Below are 17727 nucleotides of genomic sequence, written 5' to 3' on the forward strand. Positions count from 1 at the left end.
GAAGCGCCGGCACAGAAGTCTGGACGCGTGAACAAGGAACAGGGCACAGACAGCGCGGGGCTGGCCCCACGGCCCCACTGCCCAGGAGCTGGCAGAGCCAGCTGTGCTCGGGGAACCAACTCCATGAGTACCACTCTTCCCATCTGGGAAATGACAGTGCTTAACAAAGAGGCCTGTTAAAAAGAGGAGGAAAGAAACCGCTGTGCAAGGTAATGTAGGTTAAAGGGTGTATATATGCAGCACAGGGTTGGGCGCCCAGAAACCATGCAGTGAGTTTTAAGTGTCAGTGTGACAAGCAACAGAAGGCATGCCTCCTCGTGAACATCCTGACTGGTTTTCCCATGGGTGCACGTCACAGGAGCCCACCCAGATGGCCCCTGCAAGGCCCCTAGGTGCCACTCCCCGCCTGTGCCCACCCTCCTACCCATCAACGTAACCACCATCCTGACTGCTACTGTCACAGACTGATTCTGCCTGTTGTTACACTTTCTGTGCATAAAGTCAGAGTGTGCACTCACTTTGAATCTGGCTTCTTTAGCTCTATGCTGTTAGTGAGACTCACCCATGTGACACAGGGCAGCTCATTCTTTACTGTTGTACACCGCTCTGTGGAATGAACATCCACACTCTTCTGTGACTGCTATTACAAATACCATGACTAGGAACACTCCTGCACACGTCTTATGACAGACACATGTACGTGCTTCTCCTGGGGGTGCATCTAGGGGTTCAACTGCTGGCTCACAGGGCGGGCGGATGCCTAGAGTTAGCAGACACTGCCTAAGTTTTCCAAAGGGATTTTTCCAATGGACATCTCCCAAATCAATTCATCACAGTTCAGGCTGCCCCACACCTTTGCCATCCATTGGTCCTGTCATCTCATCAGCCCTTCTGGTGGGTTCCTAACTGTGGGTTAAACATGCACTCCCTGATGAGGATGCTAGGCTCTTTCTGTACCATTACTGGCCATCCAGGTTTCCTCTTTTGTGAGATGCCGTGGGTCTTTTGTTCATTCTCAGAACCTGAATTATCTTTTGCTGTTTCACATCAGTCCTTAAATTAGCATGGGGATGAGTCCTTTGTCAGATACATGTTTACAATGCAAACACTTTTTCAAAGTTAGTGTTTTCCCAGTTAAAATTTTGATGTCTTGTTTAAGAAACCTTTGCCTATTCCAGGACAGGAACCATACTTTCTTATGATTCCTTCTAGAAGCTCTTGTGTTTTACCTTCCACATGAAGGTTTATGAGTTATCTTCAATTAGTGTGGGTGAATGGGGTGACATTCGGGTGGCAGGTTTTTCTTCCCCGTAATGGATATTAAATTGGTCTAGCATCATTTATGGAAAAAGACCACCCTTCACTCTTCAACTACAGGGGGTCTTTGTTGTGTATGTGAGAGTACGTTTCGGGACTCTCTTTTCTGTTTTATGATATTATTACTATTATTTAAGTTCTACCACTGACCCACAATGTGCTCATAGATGAAAATTTACCTTTCTCCTAGGCAGTAACAGCTGTAACAGGATATCTGTATGACAACGTCTGTTTGTTGAGAAACTATAGGCTGGGCAGTTTGCACACAGCACATTTTACTTTCACCATAACCCTGTGGGGGTCGGTCCCATTTTAGATAAATAAGCTAAAACTCATAATACAGGTGAAGTGACGTGTTCAGAGGTTGATAAGTGGCAGAACCTGTGTCTGTGTAGGCCCAGAGCTGATGCTCGTGCCACTATGCCATCCATCCCTCCTTGACATGAGATGGGTGGGGAAACTGTTTGGTTATTCTTCCTATAAAGTTAACATTTCTGGGCACAAGTAACACTAACAAATGAGGCTTTTCAATAAAAAAAGAAAAAAAGAAAGAGAAAAGAAGGAAGGAAAAGAGAGAAAAGAACAGAAAGAACCCCAACCCAGTCTGCTCATCCTATCCTTGTCCCCTCCTCCTCCAATAAAAACAATATATATATATATATATATATAAAACCCACATCAAGGACAACTGATCAAAACACAGATCAAAAAAAGAATCAAAGAAAAACATTTCAAATAAAGTTCAGCTGTTTCTATTTGGAAACAACAACAACAAAAAATCCCACTTGCCACAACACACTGACAAATAAGAAACTGCCCCTGCGGTGCCGGGGCTGGGATTTTCCAATGGCATCTGCTACTGTGTCATTACTGCGGGTCCCCGCAAGGGAGCGGCGGACGAGCAGCTGGTCTGTGTCCTGATGCAACACAGCCGCCAAGGGCCGTCCTTCGGGGTGAGCAACCCTTTGGGAGGTTGTCTTTTCCCTGGAACTAGAAATCCCAGTCCATCACTAGAAGACACCTCCAAAAAACGGGGCAGACAGGCTTCCAGCCCCGTTCCTAGCCTGAGGGAGCTGACAGTCCAGTTTGCTTGGATATGCCACCTAGAAATTCCTAATCCTCAAGGGTGGCGGAGAAAGAGGAAGTCTTCCAGGGGGTCAGAACCGCTGACTTCCCACAGGGAACAGGAATGCCTAACCTAAGGTAACACGAGCCCTCACCCCCAACCCAAGGACGATGTGTGAGCACAGAACACAGCCCGCCGATCCAAAGCAATCAGAGAACGGAGCTGTTTTTATTAACTGATGTTTATGCTCAGCTCTGATTCCTAGTCTGCTGCTGCTGCTAAGTTGCTTCAGTCGTGTCCGACTCTGTGCGACCCCACAGACGGCACCCACCAGGCTCCCCTGTCCCTGGGATTCTCCAGGCAGGGTCTAGGCATATGCAATATATATTGCTTTCTTAAACACAAAATACTGAAATTAAAGTTCAATGAAAGCTTGACTGGTGTGAGTTATTAGAAGGGGCTGAATCACCAAACAAAGCTGAAATAATACTGCTGCCAAACCAAGCTTATTCAATTCACAAAAGAATCATCAAATCCATGGGAGAAATTTCTCCTCTGCTTAGAACCATCCTCCCGACCTGTCAAATAAACACACACATACTTCATCAAGCTGCTGCTTTTTCATTCATTTGTTCACCGCCTTACTCAGTCATGTACCCATCTAAAAATATTTATTGGACATTTAGTATGTGCCTGTCAGTGGCATATTACACTGAGATAAAAAACAGAAAAAAAAATGGTCCATGCCCTTACGGATCTTCATCTAGAGGGTAATTAAGATGCAAATACACAAATAATTACACACTGAGACAAGCTGAAGGAACAAAGCAGGTCCCAGGAGGGGCTGACGAGGCTCCGGGAAGGCTTCCCTGAGGAAGGGAAGAGGAGGCTGAGCCAGGGGAGAGAGTTCAGCCAAGGGAGGAAGATAACGACTTCCTTGAGGTGAGAAATCACAGATTCAAGGAACAAAAAAGGAGGCATGTCTGGGGAATGCTAAAGGAGGAAACCAGTCTGGATCTAAATGAAGAGGCAGGTGGGGACAGAACACACAGGACCTGTCAAGACATGCTGGAACCTATGGACATATTCTAAGTATGGTGGACAGGCTTGGAGGTTCTGTAAATAGGGCCAAGTTTATGAGAGATGGAAAAGAAAAGACCCTGATACTGGGAAAGACTGAAGGCCAGAGGAGAAGGGAACAACAGATGAGGTGGTTGGATGGCATCACTGACTCAACGGACATGAGTTTGAGCAAGCTCCGGGAGATGATAAAAGACAGGGAAGCCTGGCATGCTGCAGTCCATGGGGTCGCAAAGAGTCGGACACGACTGAGCGACTGAACTGAACTTATGAGAGATGGAGGCGGGCAGGCAGAGTCCAAAGGCATTACCACCTGAACCCACCATCACTCGCACGACAGCCTGAACCATCCCCACCGCACCCTCCATCCCAGTCTGTGGAAAAACTGTCTTCCAAGAAACCAGTCCCTGGTGCCAAGAAGGCTGGGGACCGCTGCGCTGAAACACTGAGATCCCACAGCTACCCCAAATCCTGGAATCAGGCACACATTTTCTAACAAGCCAAAGAGTCCCTCACCCATGAACCCGTTTTAAAGGAAATTCTAAAAGACTTCAGGCAGAAGGAAAATGACCCCAGGTAGACAGACAAAGCTGTAAGAAGGGGTGAAAGGCAGGACAGGAGTAAGTATGTGAAGGCATCTGAGTGAAAACTGATTTTATGGAACTATAATAATAACCCTATTTTATAGGGTTGTAAAAATAGAACGAAAATATATAACAGTAGCATATAAGGTAGGAGACGCTAAGCAGTCCTGTATTATCTGGAAAAGGGGTAAAGATCTGAAAAACATTAAATTTTCCTTAGTCAAGGATGCAGGTTATAATTTCCCAGGGAACTATGAACAGAATAGAAAAAAATATTTAAAAATTTAAACTAGAAAAAGACAAATGCTTAATTATATAAAACAATTCAAAAGAAGCAAGAGAAAATAAAATAGAAAGTAAATCAGAGTGGCTTAAATATAAACAGATAAGCAATTACATTAAATATGAATGGGCTAAATGCAATAGCTAAAAGGCAAAGAAACTAGACTAAGAAAAAGTCAACTATGCTCTTTACAACAAACATTTCCGATATAAAAAGACTGAAAATAAAAGGACAGTAATGGTTTTACCATGTAAATATCAACCAAAAGTGAGGTAAAGTAGCTATATTTATGTTAGGCAAAAAGCATTTTTAGAGATACAGAAGGTCACTTTACAATGACAATGGGGACATTTTTCAAGACCTGATAAATATTTTAATAATACTGTCTCTAAATATATAAAGAAAAATGCTATATAACTAAGAGGAGAAATTTAGAGAAATCTATAGTCACAGGCTGATTTTTAAAACATCTCTGTAACTGGTAAACCAAAATAGACAAAAGCATCACTAAAAATGTAAAAAATTTACAAAATTGACCTAAAAATACTGTACTCCACTACTAGAAAACAGATGTGACTTTTCAAGCACACATAGAACAGTTACAGAAACTGACCATATAGTGGGTCATAAAGCAAGTCTCAATACATTATTTAGGACAAAGAACATCAAGCACGTGCTCTGATCATAAAATATTTATATTAGAAATGAATGCCCCCCAAATAATTCTTATTTGTTCAGAATTTAAGAAATGCATTTCTGAATAATGCATGGGTCAAAAAACCCCATAATAATCTTAAATAAATGGCAAATATACCATGATCATGGGTTAGAAGACTCAGTATTGTTTAGATGTCAATTCTCATTAAACTGATTCTCACCAATGCAATTTGAATGAGTAGAGATTTTAAATTATTTTCTTTGTGACAGTTTTATGCGTGTACATGTGTGTAAATGTGTGTGCACATAAACACACAAGCACGAATGTGCAGACTCTGTCCAGCTGCTTTTAAAACTTTTATGGGCAAATACAAATGACCAAACATAGCCATAACACTCTAAAAAAGAAGAAACAAGTTGGAAGGACTCAATCAACTTAATCAAGGACTCAATCAATCGACCTACAGTATGTTAAAACTGTAGAAAGTGATAATACTTAAGACTATAGTACTACAGACAGACACAGAGATCAATGGAAAAGAAAGGAGAGTGCACATCCACATATATGATACACACGGCGCTACAGCAGCCAATGTGTGTTTTTTCAATAACTGGGCTGGGATAATTCTGTGCTCCGACGGAAAAATACAGAAACAGACCTTTACTCTCATGCACAAAAATCAATTCCAACTGAATTATAGACCTAAATATAAAAGATAAAAATACAAAGTATTCACAAGATCATGCAGATTATCATTATGACCTAAGTGTACGAAAATATTTAACAGGATACACACCCAAATAAACTAATCATAAAGAAACAGTGGTAAACTTGACTAAAAGTTAAGAAATTCTGTTAATAAAACTATATATAAACAGAATGACAAGGTAAGTAATAAAATAGGGGAAAGGAAATATTAGCAACATATGTAGCTGACAAAGGACTTCTACCGAGAATATATAAACATCTATTGCAAACAAATTATAAAAAGACAACCCAACGAAAAAATGGGCAAAAGGTTTTGATCAAGCACATTTTACACACACGCACACACACTCCAAATGGCAAACATTTTAGAAGATGTTCAACCTAATCAGAAATGCAGACGATAGAGCAAATGGGATCTTAACTACAGTGGAAGCACGAGGAAGGGAGGAGAGGGGGTGGTAACAAAAGCTAAATCCTAGTGTCAGGACAAAGTAAACGACTAACCTCAAGATCTGACAAATCAAGGAACGGCAGCAAAGCACATTACTTAGCTAAGAGCAACAGCTAAGAGAGTCAACAGCAACGTGCTGCACGGTGGGCCAGAGATTCCCCTCTCCCACCGACACCTTTGGCATTAAAAAAGCCAATAGATTTAGTATTTTGATGAGTAAAAACATATAGGAGAGAAAAAAACATAAGAAAGGAGGGTGGGAAAGGGAAGGAGAGGTAAGGAGGCAAGGTGAGGGTAATGAAATAATACTTGGGGAAACTTCCCTGCCAGCAGGAGCAGAGAAGAGCGTGGAGAAGCGTTGGGTAGATTCACTCTGTGATCTATATACGGCCCTGTCTGCTCTGAATACTAGGAAAGCCAGGTTTTAACTTATGGCTCACATCTAAAAATTGAATCCCTAAAAAGTCTGAATTCCTAGGCTATAACGCTTTTTCATTTCTGACCATCACTCTCCCTTAGGTCTCATAATTTTGGTATGTATCTTGTATCTTAAGTGCATCTTACATGTCTTTAAAATCTAGTAGGCCTTTATAAAACAAAAGTCCCAACAGTTACTAAACATACATAATACTAAACATCTACCATTTCACCTTTTCTTGACAATTTAGAGAAGATTCCTGAATCTTGCAACGCTTCATTAATAACCATTTAAAACACCAGTTATCCACACAGACTGTCCGTATGAAGTTTTCAGTGGATAATTCCGAGTCATTTCTCCACTACATTCGCATCTTACTGTGCTCTCTCTGCATGTGTTCTGACCCTCCCAGTGACTCATGGGAGGCAGTTCAGAAAAGTGGCTGAGAAATCAGGCACAGGCCAAGCTTAACCTCTGAGTCTGACCTTTAGGACAAGTCACTAAGGTCCTTATTTTCTCAACTACAGATGGGGAAGATGATGGTAATAGGACCTGCTTCACAGTGTTGTCAAGACTAAATAAGGTAACGTATGTAAACACATAGTAAGGACTCAATAAATGTTTCCTGAAAGGAATGAATGAATGAATGAATGAATATTTGGCAAGGAGACGCCAACATAAAAGACTTAGTAAGCATGAACCACATGCAGCGTATCTGCAGAGCTGTCATGGGCTGTGTGCAACAGCCTTTTAATTTTTCAGTCTTTGCTAAAGGCCAAAGATTAGTAATAAAAAACCGTTCTTCACTAGAAGGCCAATTCATGGAATATAAAAGTGAAACTGTGTGAATTTTTTGTTTGCAATAATAAATCATCTTTTTCATCCAGAAACCCAACACCTGCAGTTACACCTGAATGTCCTTTTACTGCTTTCCTGTGAAAGCTTTCTTTTCTCCTTTCCCTTTTTGGGGCTAAAAAATTTCAAACCTGTGTAAGGAGCACAGCCTGTAGCGCCTCATCATAATGCAAGGCAGTGAACTGACTGTTTTACCTTGAAGAAAACTCTTCAGAGGCTGTTTACTTGTCTTTCTCTGACTGAGCTTACAAGCTACCATGCTCTTTAAAATACGAAATTTTCTTCCATTGCTAATCAGACAAACGACAGTATCTTTAGCACAAATAATAAGCATTTCTCAATCTACTTACTTGCAACACATGATTTTCATCAGCTCCTTTTCTCTTCCTGACAGAAACCAATAGTGAGCATTTTAAACATAAATTTCTCCTCCTCCTTGGCCTCCCACAGGGTCACAATCTCAAAATCCTGGCGATGGCCTTATTAACCCTCCCCCTCCCCGCCAGCAATAAGCAAAAGGTCATGCAACAGCTAGGCAAGGGACTGGAAGGTCTTCAAGTGAAGCAGATTCTCTCTCAAACCTACACAGGCTCTTCATCACTGTACTAGATCCATTTCCCACAGGGAAGATCTAGGTGGAGAGGTGGGGAGTGGGCAAGTTCCTTGCACAACACCCTCCAGAAGGGTGTTCAGGCCAAGGAGGGGCAAGAGCCAGAGCCTCCGACATCAGTAACTGAGGGCCGCAGGACAGCACCCAACAAAAACCAGAATCTCGGGCCACTGGGATGCTTCTCCCCACTTCTGAGCCCCCAGGTCCCCAAGCTAGAATGGCCCTTCCAAAGGACTGGGTGTCGAACCTCTACCGCAGAGACGCACACTTCTCCAGTCACTCCGGGGACGCGCGGTTTGGAAAGGTGACGTCAGGGACACGCAGTGAACACAGGGCCCAGAGGCAAGCTTTCAGCTGGAGCTCAGGCACTCTGGAGAACACCCCTCCCCGAGAACCTGAGCTCACTGCGCTGTGCAGGCTGCAGGACCGCGACGCGGCCCCCGCTCCGACCAAGCGGCTCAGTTCTCAGGGACGGAGCCAGTGAGAAAGCCAGCCGACTCCCTTGTGAGGGGCGCCAGGCGGAGGCCCCGGGCATGAACTCACTGGGGGGCACGTCAAGGATACAGGGGTTGCTGTCGTCGAGGCCACAGCTGTCGAGGATCAGGGGGATGCCATCCAGCTCATTCACCTACAAAGAAAAGAGAAGGCAAATTCACACACTCGGCCAGCCTGGGGGTGTGGGGGCTACAGGAGGTCCACGGCTCCTTTTCTATGTCCTGACTCATTCCTGTAATAATACGGTTAGTGCAATTACCCGAAACGCCTCTATCAGTCCAGAAATGTTTAAAAAGAGACATGCAAACAAAAAATGACACTCTTTCTTTTCATCCTTCCTCCGAAAAGTTGGGCAACTAGGCAGACATATTTAAGAAAATACAATTGAATACAACATTGCAAATCAACTACATTTTAATATACTTTAAAAAAAATATAAAGTGGATCTCTTCCCAATATTATTCACCAGCGTAAACTTCAAATGAATCTCAGTTTACTAGTAAGTAAATTTTTTCTCTAAGTCAGAAGCAGTTTCTACGGTTCCAAATCCAGAAGCAACAGAGACAAATTTTTAAAATTTAACTACATTTTTTAAAAAAGGCAAGTGAAAGCTGTAATAATTATTTGAAAGATACCACAGGAAAAGGGTTAATATTTTAATATGTACAGATTTTTCAGAAGTTGAGAAAAGACCAAGACTCCAACAGAAAACTGGATGAAATACATGAACATAAATGGCACAGACGAAAGAAATGTGAGTGGACTGCAGAGATATCAAAGTCTGCTCAACTTTGCTTCTAATAAGATTCAGGCAAATTATGACATCATCCCTAAAAAGGCGCCTCTGACGACATGAGCAGCTGGGGAGGCGACAGGAACTGGCTCCCTTGGACACTGCCTGAGTGAACGCTTAGTGGCACGACCCCAACGGAAGGGGAAATAAAATCACATGCTAAAAACTGACATTTCAAAGCAGACTGTAAGGGTGAATTAAAGCGTTCTTGGAAATCATGGTCATACTAGAGCCATGCCTGAACTTGGGGTATGCATTCCTAGGTAACTATTTCTCATTCGTACCGCTCCGTTATGAAATGATAAGAGATAACTTTTTATACAAATTCATTAGAGGCTTATAACATAAGCGACCTATTCTAGACAAAGGACGGTAGTGACACTGTGACACACACATGACGACACACTGGAGAGTGAACACAGGTGACGGTCACTGAGAGAAGGACCCACGGGCCTGACACCTCCAGGAGACACTGATGAGGGGTGTCATCACCACGCTTACGCTTACAGGCTCCCGCCCCTGCTGAGCGAGGAGCTCGCGTCAGGGGCGGGGAAACAATTAGGAAACCAACACGTTTTATTCTGTTCACACGCCATAAAACAGGGAAGTTGTTTGTTTCTTTAGCTAACGTGTTGGGAACTGATTCTAGACCCATGCTGAGTCACAAGTTGTAGTAACAGTTTCTACCAGGGAGCCAAGCTCAGTCAACGCTTCACGACAAAACACATCTCAACAAGACGGCAAGTCTGGCTTAAACAAGCGAACACTTAGCCTCTGGAAATCAAGTGCAGACAGCAGGGCGGCTCGCTGACTGCTAACTGTTCTCTCCCACCATGGCCAACACTAATCTCAGAGAATGCACCGCAAACTGGGCAGGCCCAACTCAAGTAGTATCTAAGCTTCTTTGGGGAACAATGTATTAGGTTGACGAAAAAAAAAAAAACAAAAAACAGAGGCTCCATTATTGTCTGCTCTCACACTGAATGGAAAATAGCAAAGTGAAAACAACCTGAAGAAAGACAAGAGCACAATGCCAATGCAGGACTGAATCTCCTATTTAAACGCCCAGTGAATCAATGTAACCGACACGTGATCAAAGTGCGTTTGTGGCACTGGGCTGCAGGACAGATGCACACGCGCACAGGTGAGCAGAGGCCTCCTGCCGAAGCCCGCACACGGCCAACGTGGGTGTGCCAACGCTCAGACGGGGCTTTGATCGACAGATGAAGCAGAGGTGACCGCCAACCCACAAGGCTCAAAGCCTGAGGCGGAAGGAGGCAAACACTGGGTTCACCATCACTGGACCATCTGTATGAGATGTGGGTGTACCTGCCCATGGGCGAGACTAGCTGCCATCCCCAGGACTCAGAGCTTGGGGGTTACTTCTGGAGGCAGACAGACCTACGGGAGAATTCCAGCTCAGCCCTCCAGCCATGTAACCTGTGGAGGGTTCTGAACTTCAGTCTAGAGTTTCTTGGGTGTAACAAGAGGGTTAGAGTAAGCATTACATGAATAAACAAACAGTACAGCACCCAGCAAGGACAAAGGAGACAGCAGCTGCCTGTAATGTCATCTTCACTTGGTTCTGATTCCAGAGGATTCCTTTAGCACCCACACTCGAAGAGGGCTGGGCACAGTCATCTCTCAACAAGCACAGGCAGTTGTTCAGCAAGGCCTGAAAATATAAAGATCTGTCTCCACAATCACAGGACATTTGGTAGGTTGCTCTGAGTTAGTACCACACTTTCCTTGACTGCCTCACAAACCGGGTACACCTCTGGTTACTAATTTCCATCCACGGCCTCTCCTGGTTTTTGCCTCACACAATCAAGTCTACGTCTCACACAAGTACAGTGCTGTTCATCTAGCTCTGTGCTGCATTCATTTCCACGGTGCCCTGTGCGGCTTCCTGACTGGGCATTTCACGACTGAATTCTGCCCTGTTCCCACTGCCAGAGGAGCAGCCAGAGGTGTTACTCAGGAAGCAACAAGAAAGCACAGCACCTGCCCTTTGCAGACAATCTTTCTCCAGGACTCAGAGCAGAAGTCCAGGCGAGTGGTTCACAGCCTTGACTCCACGTTAGAATCACTTGGGGGAGGTCAGAAACAACCAGTGCCGTGGCCCCAAGCCCAGGACACGGCGAGCAGACTCGCTGGGAGCAGAGCCTGGTCATCAGTGTCCTGAACCAACCCTTCGGGTGACTCTGACAACTAGTGAGTCGTGGACTCCTGCTCCCCGCCAAGACCGAGAGCACCCACCAAGGCAGACGAAGTCCGAGATCTGCGGTGAGCCCTCAAAGAAACCCCTAAAACACAACACCCTGTCCTTCACCCCTTCACCCCAGTGCTCTTTTCTCTACTTCAGAAGCAGACCTGGCGGAGACGCGCCTTACACACGGCAGCCCGTGACTGCACCTGTGTAACCACTGACCACAGGGTGGGGGCCCTTCCTGAGCAACCACAGCTTCAGCAGCCACGCTCTGCTCCTGTCTCGGCAGGCTGACCTGGTCGTTCCATGCTAGCGTAGGAGTAAGACTATATGAAGAGACATCTTTTTCAATGTTTTTAAGATTTGTCCATGTTGTTACATCTATCAGTTTATTTTTGTTTCTGATTATGAATATACCATTTATTTATGTGCTCACATCTTTGTATTACTCATGTATCAGTTTAATTTTATTTTTGATTAAGAATATACCATCTATTTATCCATTCACATGTTAATGTATTCAAGTGTTTATATTACTGAGTTTCTTTCACCTTGTTCTAGAATTTGCGAACCTTACAGAGCTCTCTCTCCTTTCAGTCCTGTCAGTTTTTGCTTAATGTACTTGCCAAAGTTCTCTTAGCAATATGCTGCTGCTGCTAAGTCGCTTCAGTCGTGTCCGACTCTGTGCGACCCCATGGACGGCAGCCCACCAGGCTCCCCCATCCCTGGGATTCTCCAGGCAAAAATACTGGTTGCCATTTCCTTCTCCAATACATGAAAGTGAAAAGTGAAAGTGAAGTCGCTCAGTTGTGTCCAACACTTAGCGACCCCATGAACTGCAGCCTACCAGGCTCCTCCGTCCATGGGAGTTTCCAGGCAAGAGTACTGGAGTGGGTTGCCATTGCCTTCTCCATCTTAGCAATATATGTACATGCTTTTATGTCTTCTTCTTGGTGAGTTGATCCTTTAATCATTATGAAATATTCCTCTGTACATCTCAAGTCTATTGTGTCTGATGTTAATATAGCCACTCCACCTTTTTAAAAAGTGTTTGCCTGGTATGCCATTTTCATTCTTTCATTTTAAACCTATCTTCATCTTTACATTCAAAATGTATTTCTTGTAGCTATCATGTCTCGCTTTAAAAAAAAAATTCAATCTAACACTCTCTCTCTTAATTTTAATATAAGCCATTTACTTTTAAGGTACTTATCAACATAGCTGTGTCTGAGTGTATCATTCTGACATTTGTTTTCTTTTTATCCTAAATGTTACTTTATTCCCCTTTTCCTCTTATCCTCACTTCCTTTAGGCTGAGTACTTTTAAATATTCCATCTTTTCCCCTCTACTACTAGCTTATTAACTAACTCTCTTTCCTTTTTTTAAAGTGGTTTTTCTAGGTTTAAAATATGGATCTTAACTTGTAATAGTCTGTTTACATATAACATTACACTATTTCACATACAGTGTAAGAATCTTACAACTATATACTCCACTTGACATTTGGGCAATAGCTCTCATACATTTTATTTGTACATACATTATAAAACCCCAAATACATTACTATTAAGATTGCTTCAAAGACCCAATTGTATTTTTAAAAAATTAAAAAGTGAAGATAAAAGTATTTTATTCTTGCCCACATGGTAACCATCTTCCTTCACCTGGTACAACATCCATCAACATTTTTCATGGCACAGTTCTACCGACAATAAATCTGCTCAACTTTTGTCTGTCTGGAAATGTCTCTATTTTGCCCCCATTTTTGAAGGATATTTTGGCTGGATACATGATTCTAGTTTTCTTTCGTATTTTTAAAATGTTGTTCTTTAGATTCCTGTTTCGCATTATTTCTGGAGAGAGGTCTGCTATCACTCTTTGTCTCCCCTGGACTGACAGGCAACAGCCCATGCGTCAGAGACTGAGAGCACACAGAAAAGATGAACCAAAACCAAAAGCTGGTTGACTGTGGACATCAACAGAATGCAAAGATCCCAGGAAGACTGATGAGGGAAAAAAGAGAGGTATCTGTTTAAAAAGGACAGAATGAAAAGACAGAAATAGATACAGAAAATATAAATAATTAAATATTATGAATTTAATGAAAAAACTGAAAACTGAGATGAAACAGATACTTTGAGAAAAACTGACATAAATAAAAAGCTTGAAAAGGTCAATACTTTAAACAGTTACATTTAAATAAAGATATGAAAATGACCAAGACTCACGGACAGAAATAAAGACCCAAACAGCTACCCAAGTAAGTACCATGAAGTTTTTAAGGCACAGATAAATCTATTATGTATATCTGTTGCTGGTATTTGGTCGCTAAGTTTGTGTACAACTCTTTTGCAAGCCCATCGATTGTAGCCCACCAGGCTCCTCTGTCCATGGGATTTCCCAGGCAAGAATACTGAAATGGACTGCCAATTCCTTCTTCAGGGAATCTTCTCGACCCAGGGATCGAACCTACATCTACTGCTTTGACAGGCAGGTTCTTTACCACTGAGCCACCAGGGAAGCCCATTATATACATAAGTTATTCAAAAACAGTGAAAAAGGAGGGAAAGTTCCTCAATTCATTTTATGAAGCTACCATGGCCTGATTCTAAAAGCAGGATTAAGACAGACCAACGGAAAATAAACTTACTTATGAACATGTACCCCTTCCCAAGACAACTCTCGCAAATTCCTGGAAAAATAACAGGTTAATTAAACATACCCTAAAAATTCATCACCATCTTAATATAGATAAGAAAATCTACAAGGCAATTATCCTCATTAACGTACCAATAATTATTTCACTATCACAGAAAAAGCATCAGGTAATACTTAGCACCTATTTATTATTTTTTTTAATTCTCAGAAAACTACTTTAACTTGAAAATGGCTTCTGCCAGAACTCTACAGTAAATATCATACGTAATAAAATTTAGATAGACCCCAAGACCAGAAAAAACACAAGGCTATTGTCTTCTTACTGTGCTGGAGAAACAGAAACTCAAGGAAATTCTGCAATTTTAAAAGGTCTTTTCTTGGACCATTCTGCCGCTAGGAAACAAACAGCAGTTAAGAGTGGTGTGAAAGGTGGTTTAACCTCACCACCGGAACAGAGACAGTGGATGAAGGAAAACAAGGCAAACAGGAGGTCTGGAGTCGGGAGAGTGACCGGGGTTGGGGTGGGGAGGGCCAGGGAGAGGAAAAGACGCCCACTCTCGAAGACAGCCCCTTGGTGACCTTAGACAGGCAGTGCCGGCTGCACGGGGCGCGCTCTGGCTTGGGGTAACTATCAGGAGACTGGGAGCCCACATGTCTCCTGACTGTGGTGTACGGGGGCCAGTGCACAATAAGCCTGTGTCCTGTTCACCTCTTTTTTTGAAGGCATATCAGAGATTTATTATTGGGGTTCATGAAACCTCCAGATGCCCACCCAAGCTACTGTTGTTAAAAGACTCCTGACCCCCTGCAGGCATTAAAAGCGCCTCCAGCTGGGATTAAAAAGGATAAGAAATTGGAAGGGTGCATTCTGAACTTTAATTTCTTTGAATTTTAAGTCACATGGGCAGAGATTTTGACTTTAATGTTTTGGACTTTAATTTAAAATGAAATGTAATCTTTGGATTTTAACATCTCCCTGGGAATTTGATAATGAGATAGAATTAATATTCAAATAGAGAGTATCTCTTGTGGGCATTTTATGATTACAATGAATTTAGGCCTTACACTGGAGTACCATAATATGGAATGAATTTTCTGCCTTGAGGTCAAAGTGATTTGGAGTTAATTTGATTCATGTATTGGTCTGACCCACTTAAGAATCTTTGGGGGGGGGGGGGCAAAAATCTCTCCTCCCTACCAGTTGCCCAGGAGAAAGAAGGGGTGTGGCTGGGTAGGCAGGAGTGGCCTTAAAAAGGTGGTGGCCAAGGGTCCCCCCAAGTAAAGGACACACCTCTGCCCAACACACCAGCAGAGCAACAACAAGACTCTTCTCTGTGACGCTGTGGCAAAAGCTGAACTAACATGAACAGTCCTTGACTTCTCTGGGCCTGCGACTGGCTCCTTCCCAGGGTCGTGACAATTGGATTAGTGAGTCTGACTGTATGAAGTTCATGGTATATAGCAGCTACTCATTTGATGGTCTGATTCTTTTATTAGACTCTGGGATTTACAATTGAATGAAGTATGTTTCGTTCGTTCTTGATATTCCCTGCCTTGCCCTTCAATATCAACAGCTACCTGCTGAAAAAATGCATGTTTGTGAAGGAGGAAAACAGCTCTTATGACCAATCCCATCACATATCTGTAGGTACAAGTCATCAGGATTCCTGGGCTCATGACACTTGGCCTAGAGACAGACAGAGAGACAGAGACAGAGAGAGAGAAAGAGCATGAGAGGGGGAGAGTGCATGAGCAAGAAAGAAATGAACAAATGAAAAAACACATTTAAAGATTATGATAATTCCTATAAGGAAATAAGCAGGATGATCAACCAGAGGGACAGTGGAGGCAGGACGTCAGAAAGGGTAGTTAGGTAAGACTTTTCTAGAAGACGATGATATCTGAACTGTAAAAATGGGGCAGGGACGGGAAGCGCAAAGACTCACAGGTGAAAAAAATTGAGCATAACTGACTTATGGAAAGGAAGTCAGTGTGGCTGTGTGCAGGGAGACGATAAAAACGGCAGATGAGGCTGGAGGGTGGGGCTTGTGGAGTGGTGGCTCCTCATGGGTCCCTGGAGCAGGAGTATAAACATCGCCTGGGCACCTGCTCTTTAGAAACGCAAACCATCGGGCCCCAGCCCAGACCTACTGAACAGGGAAGTCTGGGGCTCCGGGCCCCACAGACAGCGTTTCTGTTTCACAACTGATCTACAGGACTGGTAGTTCCAGCTGTCCAGTATCACTCTACATTACAAAATGACCACCATGCTAAGTCCAGTTACTGTCTGCCACTCTACAGAGCTGTTAGAGCATTACTGACTGCTTTCTCCACGTTGTACATTTTGTCCCCGCGCCTCATGTATTTTAAACTGCAAGTCTGTACCCCTCGGCTTTCATTACCTACTTCATTCATCGCCTACCTCCCTCCCCTCCGGCAGCCACCTTTGGATTTTGCTGCTGTGATTGTCTCTGCTTTATTACTGTTGCTCACTCGCTCTGTTTTCATGCTCCGCACCTGAGTGGAATCTGCAGCGTCTGTCTCTCTCTGACGTCGCACTCAGCAGAGCGCCGTCTAGGTCCGCCCACGCTGTGACGACGGCGAGGCGCCGTTCTGCACGGCTGAGTGACATTCCTGCGTGTGTGCACGTGCGCACATGTGTGTGCCAGGGTCGCTGGTACAGAGCAGTGCCATCCTCCTGGGGAGCCCAGGGACAGGTCTGGGCTTGAAAGGTACTCTGGGGTCATCTACACATAGAGGGTCTCTGAGGCCTGGGAACTGGAGGTCATGGGTGGGGGGCGGGGGCAGGGTTGGATGCAGACAGTTAAGAGCAAATGTAAGCACTCACTCCAGTGGGTTAGTTTGTAAGCAATATGAACCTTTTTTTCCTGCAAAGAGATAACCAATAACTCACACACAGTGAGTAAGACTTCCTTAAAACTTAAAGATATCATCATCAGATTATTTATCCACTAGGAATTTTTCAGGGTAACTTAAGGAGCTCATCTCCAAACTAAATTATACTGTGAACTGTAACATATGCAAATTTTTGACCTTGTTCTGTTAAAACTACATAGGAATAACACAGATATACATACATACATAGTTCATGGAAATATTTTCATTCCAACCTACTCATTATGTCCCAGTTCAAGCCATAAGAAGAGCAAAGACGAATCTGATGAGAAGTTCAACTTCAAAAAGACTGAGGGACAAGGTTCCTGTGAAGTGAGTCTGTCGAATGCCCCAGGTAAGAAGCTGTCAGTCCTGGGAGTGGAGGCTGGGAGGAGGGAGCGAAAGAACCAGCGGAGGGCTCAGGGGGCCCATGGCAGGGATGCAGCGAGGCCAGGAAGGCACCCAGACACGTTTAGAGGCTACGGTCCACAGGCTAACCCCGCCCCCACCCGATACTGCGTGGCAGAACACTCTAGAAAAGAAGAGCACACGAAAAGTAAGCCATCTAACAGCTATTTTATATATACACCAGAAGAGAGTTCAGAGACAAAATGACACTGCAGTTCCACAGTGAAGCTCAATGGGG

General features: G+C 43.6%; 1 protein-coding gene across 3 annotated transcripts in view; it reads right to left on the reverse strand.

Moving 5' to 3' along the window:
- The window catches only part of ATXN10 (ataxin 10), a 140292-nt gene that overhangs the window by 14796 nt on the left and 107769 nt on the right, over positions 1-17727 (reverse strand). The window contains exons 10-11 of one of the 3 annotated variants that reach the window (XM_043880864.1): positions 8574-8658; positions 7752-7807 (exon numbers count right to left, since the gene is read on the reverse strand). In XM_043880864.1, the coding sequence (XP_043736799.1) occupies positions 7767-7807; positions 8574-8658 (126 nt within the window). In that variant the 3' untranslated portion in view covers positions 7752-7766. Of the gene's footprint in view, positions 1-7751; positions 7808-8573; positions 8659-17727 lie in introns of those variants that run through there. The other 2 variants (XM_043880862.1, XM_043880865.1) reach the window with 2 other exon arrangements.

Source organism: Cervus elaphus, chromosome 22 (assembly GCF_910594005.1).
Source record: "Cervus elaphus chromosome 22, mCerEla1.1, whole genome shotgun sequence".
Classification (NCBI taxonomy): domain Eukaryota; kingdom Metazoa; phylum Chordata; class Mammalia; order Artiodactyla; family Cervidae; genus Cervus; species Cervus elaphus.